The sequence below is a fragment of the Mustela erminea genome, chromosome 21, assembly GCF_009829155.1.
Source record: "Mustela erminea isolate mMusErm1 chromosome 21, mMusErm1.Pri, whole genome shotgun sequence".
Classification (NCBI taxonomy): Eukaryota; Metazoa; Chordata; class Mammalia; order Carnivora; family Mustelidae; genus Mustela; species Mustela erminea.
The window spans coordinates 26444061-26453892 of record NC_045634.1 but is presented as its reverse complement, the minus strand read 5'-3'; the positions used below and the strand labels follow the sequence as shown (position 1 = coordinate 26453892).

The 9832-nt window shown below is 46.1% G+C and overlaps 1 protein-coding gene across 1 annotated transcript; it reads left to right on the top strand.

Moving 5' to 3' along the window:
• Positions 1-851: 851 nt before the first annotated feature.
• Positions 852-8808, top strand: ING2 (inhibitor of growth family member 2). The gene is made up of 2 exons (XM_032329104.1): positions 852-1461; positions 6327-8808. Exons 1-2 carry the CDS (start codon positions 1290-1292, stop codon positions 6995-6997), a joined length of 843 nt encoding a protein of 280 aa, XP_032184995.1. The 5' UTR covers positions 852-1289; the 3' UTR covers positions 6998-8808.
• Positions 8809-9832: the final 1024 nt, after the last annotated feature.

The window sequence follows — 9832 nt, the reverse complement described above, 5'->3', positions numbered from 1 at the left end:
CACATTTCTGGGGCAGAGGGCGACGAAACTAAACGGAGGATTCCTGAAGAGCCGGAAGGTGGCCCCAACCTGCCAGGTACTTGGGCGGCGGGAGACCTCCCGCCCACGGGGAAGGGCGGAAACAGGCTCCAGCCAGGAGGGAGATTTAAAAGGCGAGCTGACTAAGAGAAAGGCAATGCCGGGGGCCGCGGGAGCACCGCCTACCTCGGCGACCAGCACCCCCGCCCCAACCCTCCCCGCGCTCCGGGAGGCCGAGAGCCGCCGCGGGAGGAGGGCCCGGGCCCGCGGGCAGCGCTGAGGCTGCGGCCGAGCGAGCCGCGGCCGATCGGCGGGAACACGGCCGCCGAGCATGCCGGGAGCCGCGCCCGCTGCACGCTGGGTCGCGTAGTTCTCGCCGGCCTTACTCCGGGTTGTAGCGACAAGCGGCCGGCCGCCTGCTGCTCTTTTAAAGCCCCGCGAGTTGCCGCGCCAGATCCACCTGACGGGGAAAATGTCGGTAACACCGGGCCGAGGGAGCTGGACCGAGGTTCCCTTTCCCTGTGGGAAAGACGGAAGGAAGGAGCCAGCCACCTCCCCTCTCAAGTCCCATTCAGACATTGAGCAAAGAGGCGGGCTTGACAGTGCTTCCCCTTTAAGAGGGGGCGGGGCGCAGCCTGCCGTTTGGCCGTCCTCCGCACCCTCCCCCCGGGCCGAGAGTTGACAGACCAATCGCCCGGGTGGCGGAGGGAAGGCGGGAGAATGCGAACCCTTCGGTAGGGCGGTAGGGGCGGGCCCCCGGCCTTATTAGGAGTAAGTCCTGCGCAGGCGCAGAGGCGGCCGCAGGCGGAGGGGCGGGGGCAGTCCAGTGAGAGACTCTCCGACAGGCACGGAGGGTGATTGGGAGGAAAGCGGGCAGCGAGGGGCTTGTCATGGGGATCCGTGCTACGTGACGGCACTGGTAGCATCTGGGGACTTCGAGGGGGACAGGAAGTGTCAACGCCCGGGACCCCGGCGCCAGGTCCGCCGGGGGATCCCCGCTGCTCTAGTCTTGGGGAGGGAGGGGAAAAAGGAGGGAGCCCTGATCTCGCCCCGCCCCTGGGCTTGTTACCGCGGGGGCGGGGAGTGAGGGCTTCTTTTGGGGGGAGTGGAGATCGGGGGACTCGGCTGTGCCCTCTTGAGCGGCTGCCGGTGTCCCCGCGGCGCCGGGCTGCCGAGCGGAGGAGCCGCGGCGGCCGCGGCTGTTGCATGTGTGGCTGCTGGATGCGGAGGCGGCGGCGGCGGCGGCGGCGAGGAGCAGCAGCGGCGGCAGGATGTTAGGGCAGCAGCAGCAGCAACTGTACTCGTCGGCCGCGCTCCTGACCGGGGAGCGGAGCCGGCTCCTCACCTGCTACGTGCAGGACTACCTCGAGTGTGTGGAGTCGCTGCCCCACGACATGCAGAGGAACGTGTCCGTGCTCCGAGAGCTGGACAACAAATATCAAGGTAGGGGGCCGCGGGGCTGCCCGTGCGGGTCCTCCCCTCAGTCGGATTCGCCGGCCTCCGCGCACTGTCGCTCGGAGCCTGCCCTGGGAAGTGCCACTTTACATTTCTCCGCTGACAGGCTCCCCGAGTGCACGGAGGGGGACTGGTGTGTGGGACGGAGGAGAGGGACCGGAGACCGGGTTCGCGGCCCTCCCTTCCCCCGCTGCGGTCGGCGAGGACTTCTGTGGGGTATCACGGGTGGGGGTGGGGGCCGCTCGTCAGCCCCCGCTGCAGACCCAGCGGCTGCAGCTGGTGTGGAGAGGAATCAGCCATTTTAAGCAGCGTTTGTTCCGGCGCTTGCCTGCCCCGTGCCGCAGACCCTTCTGCCCCGGCGAGGCAGCGTGCAGCGGGCGGGAGGCTGTAGGGAGTGAGCGGCCGGCCGCAGCCGGGCTCCCGCTGGTCTCCGGGGCCCGGCTTTCCCCCCCACTCCCCTCTCCGGCCCGCACCCCGAGAGGAGATGCATTGGAACGTGCGGGGGGGTGGGGGCAGGAGAGGGCCGCGAAGGCGGACTCGGGGAGGTCCCTCCCTCGGCTCTCCGGCTCCCGGCTCGGGAACAGAGTACGTTCCCTCCTCCCGCCCCGGGGAAAGTTCCGGGCCGCAGCCTTTCCCCAGCGCCATCAGCCAAATGGTTAAAAGGGGAGGGGTCCCCGCGGGGAAAGGAAGAGGGGTGTGTGTGTGTGTGTGGCGGGGAGGGCCTCCCGTCCCCGGGGGCGGGGCCTGGCGAGTGACGTAGAACGTGGGAGGGGCGCGGACGGGCGCGCTCCCGCCCGCCTCGGAAATGGCTGGTTGCCGGAAGGTTTGGGCGGAGCTGGCTGCGGGGAAGGCGTCGGATGCTTGCGGAACGTTAGTTCGTGCCTAGCAGAGTCAGTGTTGAGGTTTGGGACATGTTTTTCGACCCTTTCTCCGCCATTCAATCAGGACGAAGAAACGCTCAGCTACGAGGACCACCGCTGACCCTGGCACCTCGTAGGTTCCGGGCCTTGCGTCACTTCCGGGCTCCCGGTGGAAGTGGGTGGTTGACTGGGCAACCGCCTGGCGTCCTTTAACCCGTGGGTCCCTCCTTCGCCGAGTTTGGGTGATGAGGCCAAAACCACCCTTTGTGGTCCGCCCCGAGAAATCTAAGACAGGGAATCAGGCTTTCCTACAGAGGGTTTCATTTATCCTCCACTGTCGGTGGGCCTTTCTGGTGCCACCGGGAGGGGAGAAATTGAAGTGCAACGGTTTTGCGTTTAATAAGCCTGATGAAGGCGTAGACCGTGGGCCGAATGTGGAAACAGCCGCTCGGACTTTGAAAAGATAACTTTTCGGATCCCATTCTCTGTTTTTCTAGACCCGTCACTCAGCTTATGATGTGGTCTCCAAGGAACCCACATCTGGGGTGATATCTTCTGGCCTGTAGCGTGTTCGAGTAGTTAAGTGTCTGTGTTTTCGAATCTGTAGTTTATTTCTGCCTTCCGAACCCAGATGGTGGGGTGGTTGATAGGACTGATCTCTGTTCGAGGGAAAGAGACTTAAATAGTGATTACTTACTGTGTGTCATCGCTGTGTGCCAGGTCCAGAGCATTATCTCACAATAATTCTATGAAGTAAAAACATATTTTACAGACAAGTTAAAGTTTGCAAGAGTTTAACTGACTTGTTTGATGGGGTGGGCAAGTAGCCTGGCTACTTCATGTGCACATCTTTTTTTTTTTTTTTCTTTTTTTTTTTTACTATTAACTTTTTATAAAAACTTATTTAGTAAAATCTCTCCAAAGGTATTTTCTGCAGACCTGGAACACATACATGAATTGTAGCCTAAAAATGATACATATGTGCTGTATATCGAACATTTTTAGTTTTCCAGATAGTAACTGTGAAGTTTGTGAAGCTTGCATGGTTTACATTTCGTGAAAGACCTGTATTTGCCTTTACAGTAGTTAAGCTATTTTCATTTGAATCTGGGAGAGAAAATCGGTTACAGGGAAGTCTGCCATTTTTACCATCTAGAATTGTCCCAAGTAAATCTAGTAACAGGAGAAACAATATTAAGCTTTAAAAGATTGAGAGATTATAAACATTTTCAGCTCCATTAAGCTTGGTTAGTTTCTAGATTAATATAAAAGAAGGATCTAGTTTTCAGTCTGTGCCCATGCTTATTTACTAAGCTCCACATGGAGAATTTAGCTTTATATACTCGTGTGTTCTTGGTGCAGATTTCATATGCTTTTTTATTTCTTTGCTAGTTCTTAAGTATTTTCTGTTTTTGGATTTAATATTTACTGCAGTATTTAGTGATACAAGTTATACGAGAAATCAAAACAGTTTCTCTCCTGCCTATTTGAGACACTTTCAGAAATACTGAAGAATCACTAAAAGTAACCTTAAAAACTTTTAAAACTAAAGAAATGAAGACAATAGTTTCACAATTGAAAGAAATATTTACTATGGGATATGGTTATTGGAGAACCTCAGTTTTTGTTCTGATATTCTTGCTCATAATCTCTTGGGTAAATAACCATTGAACTAAAAATTAATATTTATTTTCAAGTGCCTTCCATGTAGCTTAGTAGCAAGTGCTTCAGCAGCGGAGCCAGACATACCTATCTGGCAGAGTTCAGAGTCTGGGGTTGTTACCTCTTGAACTTCATTATCTTCACGTATAGAAGTGATAGCTTTCTCGTGGGGTTGCCTTGGGGATTAAAAGAGAAAATCTTTATCGAATAAAAGTGCTTAGTAAGTGTTAGTTTCCTTTTTTCTTTCACTTTGTAATTAAGGAGTCTTAGAAATATGAATTCTTCTCATAGGTAGTATCAGTGTGCCTCTATGATGTACTAGCATCTAACTCCTGATAGTTAAGGTACAGAATATTTAAAATGAGGTTTACCTTTGTATTTTAATTCTCAAGTTTTGTGGCTGAGGGGAAAATTCAAAATTATTTTTCCTGGGGAAAAATTATATTCTTAAGAAAACCACTTACATGCCCAGCTGGCCAATGGACTAGATATGAACTTTGTTTTAAAATATGCTGTGCAGGGTGCCTGGGTGACTCAGTGGGTTAAGCCTCTGCCTTCAGCTCAGGTCATGATCTCAGGGTTCTGGGATCGAAACCCACATTGGGCTTTCTGCTCAGCAGGGAGCCTGCTTCCCCCAACCCTCTCTCTCTCTGCCTGCCCCTCTGCCTATGCTGTGCAGGTATGTGTACGCTCAAATGTGTTGGCACTTTGTCCCGTATCCCAGGTTAAGCAGTTGTACATCACATGTGAGTACTTATAATTTCTAGGGAGGAATTAATTCATAAGAGTTGTGTTGAAGACCTGCTTTGTGTTAACAATTCTTGGAGATAGCCCTAGTGTATGCATTTTACTTGTCTAACATTTCTTCTGTTATCATTAGAGTAATAATATTGGAAAGTAGAATGATGGTGTGCCACATGCTGGTAGTACTATTAGAACATAAAACAATGATATGTCATGTGGTGTGATAAATTGGAGTTAATTTTTGCCTCTCCACCTTTAGTAAGACAATTCTGTTAGATAGCTTTATATCTCATAATGACAAGAAATAGAAGACTTGAATAAAAAACTGATCTTACATTAATTTTTGGTGACATCTGGAACTATATTTTCAGATTATTGTATACTGTCTAGTGACTCAGACATTTTTAATTGATTTAAATGTGTCCCACATGCTATACAATACCCAAATCAGCAGTTCAGAAAGCTTAAAACCAACTGCTGAGTTCTCTGCAAAAGCAGAGTGACCCAATGCTGACCTTACCGTAATTTTGTTAGTAGCTTCGTCAGTTGATGCCAGAATCTGAACCTAAACCTAACCTGGAAATAGTTTGGTTTTCAGAATCTCCCATATGATAAAATAAAGGAGCTAGTAAGACTAATATGGTGGGAAGAGTTACCTGTGTCTGCTTTGTTCAAGAGTCCAGGGGTATGATATGAAAGTCAAGGTGCAATGTCTCTCTTGAGTCATGTAGCAAGTCATCGATTGAACTGTAAGTCCTGGAAACACAGTTGGATAGGCATCTGTAGCCTACTTTTAGAACCTCTCTAAGTTTTACAGTTGAAGTCTGGCATGTCAATTTTATCACAGTGCTGTTTTGAAGTTCAAATGAAGTAATAAGTGACTTTGCGAGGTAGACTATAAAGTGCATACAGTGTTCTTGCCTGTGTAAAATATTTTGAGTACTAATTAGTACACACATCTCCTTATCCTTAAAAAAATTTTTTAAAAAAATATTTTGTCTGTGTACTTGACAGAGATAGCACAAGCAGAGGGAGCTGCAGGCAGAGAGAAATGGAGAAGTAGGCTCCTCCCCCGCCCATCCCAACAAGGAGCCCGATGCGGGGCTCAATCCCAGGACCCTGGGATCATGACCAGAGCCCAAGGCAGATGCTCCACCAACTAAGCCACGCAGACACCCACCCCCCAATTTTTTTTTTTTTTTTTTTTTTAAGTAAGCTCAGTGCCCAATGTGGGCTTGAATTCATGATCCTGCGATCAAGAGTCATATGTTCTACCACCTGAGCCAGCCACATCTCTTACCCTTTTTAATACAGACTCATGAGTATTAGAAAGCTTTGTAAAAAAATAAAAAATTTTAAAAAAGAAAGCTTTGTATTATTATTAGTTTATTTCTAAATATACTTTCATATTGGATGACATATAATCTTTCTATGGGAAATAATGTTTTTCAGTGTATATATACCAAGAGGAGTGTGATTTTATGATTTGAGTTCATTCAACGTTACCAGTTCTGTGAAAGATAGCTAGCTTAAAAAATATTATATGTGCTAATGCACAAATGTTCTGATTTTCTCTTACGTTTTTAGAAACATTAAAGGAAATTGATGATGTCTATGAAAAATATAAGAAAGAAGATGATTCAAACCAGAAAAAACGCCTACAGCAGCATCTCCAGAGAGCATTAATCAATAGTCAAGAATTGGGAGATGAGAAAATTCAGATTGTCACACAGATGCTCGAACTGGTGGAAAATCGGGCAAGGCAAATGGAGTTGCATTCACAGTGTTTTCAAGATCCTGCTGAAGGTGAACGGGCCTCGGATAAGGCGAAGATGGATTCCAGCCAACCGGAAAGATCTTCAAGAAGACCCCGCAGACAGCGAACCAGTGAAAGCCGTGATTTATGTCACATGACGAATGGGATTGAAGACTGTGACGATCAACCACCTAAAGAAAAGAAATCCAAGTCAGCCAAGAAAAAGAAACGCTCCAAGGCCAAGCAGGAAAGGGAAGCATCGCCTGTTGAGTTTGCAATAGATCCCAATGAACCTACATACTGTTTATGTAACCAAGTGTCTTACGGGGAAATGATCGGATGTGACAATGAACAGTGTCCAATTGAATGGTTTCACTTTTCGTGTGTTTCGCTTACCTATAAACCAAAGGGGAAGTGGTATTGCCCAAAGTGCAGGGGAGATAATGAGAAAACAATGGACAGAAGTACTGACAAGGCAAAAAAGGATAGAAGATCGAGGTAGTAAATGCCATCCACATTTTAAAAGGTTATTTGTCTTTTATATAATTCTTTCAGAATTTACTTTCAGAAAATGTTTTAGGGTAAATGCATAAGACTATGCAATAATTTTTAATCATTAGTATTAATGGTGTATTAAAAGTTGTTGTACTTTGTCTGTGACCTTAATTTTCTGCACTGAATTACCAAATATTTTAAACCAGGTAGGCTTTAGATCACCTGAAGAAAGGAGCCGGGAGTAGGGAGGGCGTGGTGTGGACATCATAAAAGCTTCACAAACCAGGCCAGTTTTCACTTTCGTTTAAAACTACAGTGCTGTCTTTTGGGTAAACACCAAAGTGTTGCGCGCATTTTAGTTCTCCGGGCTTTAAACAACGTAGGTACAGTTGGAGTTCTCTGGAAGCCTTCAGATTATCGGTAATTTAAAATACAAACACTACATGTAGAGCTTCTTTCTCCCTAGCCCCATTTATACACACACGTGTTCATCTCTAGTCTTCCAGGAGTCCAAGGAGCTAGAGATAAGAGTGATTTGGGATTCCATGTGGAATACTGTGCTCTTACTAGAGTATTTGCTGCTGTATTTTCCTTAGTAGCATTTTGATACACTGTCAGTAGCCCGTTTGTAAATGCCTTGCTGCTGCCTCCTAGGGACATTTCATCTAGTGCTTAATAAGGGAGTTTTGTTTTGTTCTAATTGGGACAGGTAAGCATAGTTAGGATCTCAAGAATGGTGCCATTGGCTTCTAGTGGAAAATTCGGGGTTATGTAGTATCATGGTTCAAGGCTGAGCAATTCAAAAAAGGCATCTTATTTAACAACATTTTCCAATGACCCGCTGCTGTGATGCCTGGCCACAGGCCCGTCAGTGGGCAAAAGGGCATACACGAGTCTTTAAATACTGCCTTTATGTCAAACAGGAGTTCAGATGGTTTTCTAGTGGCTATAGTTGATTTCTGTCCCAATCAGTGATTCTATATTATTTTAAGTAATAGTGTATTCACTTTAACTTTCTGGTATTGGTGCTGTTTGATGTTTTCATGTTTAATGAACTAATTTCATGATAACAATGCAATGAATAATGTATTTGTAAATTGAATTTTCCAAGATTCTGCTATTTTAAGGATAAGCATATTGATGGATATATGAACATCTATTCGGAGAATTTTTTTGGTTTGGGGAGGGGGCATCAGATTAACTAGTCCTTTAAATCTGTGTGTAACATACTTTTTATTCCTCATTTCTCCCTAATCTGATGATCTTGATTCTTTTTGATTAACATGTGAAAAATTCTGTCTGCTTGTTTGGAAAAAAAAAAAAATTTTTTTTTCTCTTCTAGCTCTCTGTGTGACTTTTAGGCACGTTATTTCACCTCTGGGGGTCAGATTATTCATCTGTAACATGAGGTTGGCCTAAGTATCTCCAAGGTTCTTTTGAAATCTATAGTATTTGCACTACAGTGGGGTTTTAATAATCAAATGACTTGTTTTTCTTTCTTGTTAATTTTGTTCTTCATTCTGAGGCAGGAATACAGTTTAAAGGTGACCTTTGAGACAGGCACATGCACAATATTTGATTAACTTCTGTCCTAAGGATGTTTTGCTTGATGACTGGAACCCGTCGTTGGTTATGTTGCTTCTTGAGCGAGAAATATCAGACAGCATGATGAAGAATTTATTTTATTGTAACATAGTTGTGAAAAAAATTGTTTTCCCTCTTGAGAATACAGCTTTTTGTCTTAGTGATTACATCCTCGTTACCAGGATAGAGCTATTTACCTGACACCATTAAAAATATCTGTATGTTCACAGTCTCTGAAAGCTTTCACATGTGACTATGTAGAAGTCAACACTTCTTCATACATTAAATTTCCCTCAGTATGTGAGGAAAAAACAAAACAAACAAAAAACTTTGTAACGGAAGTACCCAAATTTGGATTAGTCTTGATAGGAAAACAGATACGGAAAACCTTGGAAAATGTGCTCTTTTTAAGACCTAATGTTTGAGACAGTTTTAGTTTTATGAATTTTTTTGTTTGTTTTCTATATCACATGGGAAATAGAAGTCTTAAGTTTGCTTAAGTTTTGACTAGGATTTCTTTCTTTTTTTAAAGATTTTATTATTTGACAGAGAGAAAGAGATCACAAGGAGCAGAGAGGCAGGCAGAGAGAGAGCGGGAAGCAGACTCCTGGCTGAGCAAAGAGCCCGATGCAGGGCTCGATCCCAGAACCCTGAGATCATGACCTGAGCTGAAGGGAGAGGCTTAACCCACTGAGCCACTGAGGCGCCCCTAGGATTTCTTTGTTAAGTGTTCTGGATTTCATATACCGTCTCATACTGTGATTACCAACTCATGCTATAAACCAGTGGCTCCTAAACTTGTCTCCTATTAGAATTACCTCAAAAGCTTCAAGAAATGCAGATACTTATGTCCCATACCCAGCAATTGTGATCTAATTCATTTGGAATGTGGCTGAAACATTAGAATTTTTTTTTAAATCCCCAGGTGATTCTAATCTACAGAAATGTTTTTTTAGAACTGCCATATTAGGAAAATTTGAGCCTCTTGAAAACTGTAGGTGGCTTCTCTACATCCAGATTTTTTTTTTAAGTTTTTTTTTTTTTTTTTTTTTTTAAATTCATTTGACAGACAGAGATCACAAGCAGGCAGGGAAGCAGGCTCCCTGCTGAGCAGAGAGCCCAACTCGGGGCTCGATCCCAGGACCCCGATATCATGACCTGAGCCGAAGGCAGAGGCTTTAACCCACTGAGCCACCCAGGTGCCCTTCTACATCCAGATTTATGACTCTCTAGCCCTAGAACAACATGCACAAGAAGT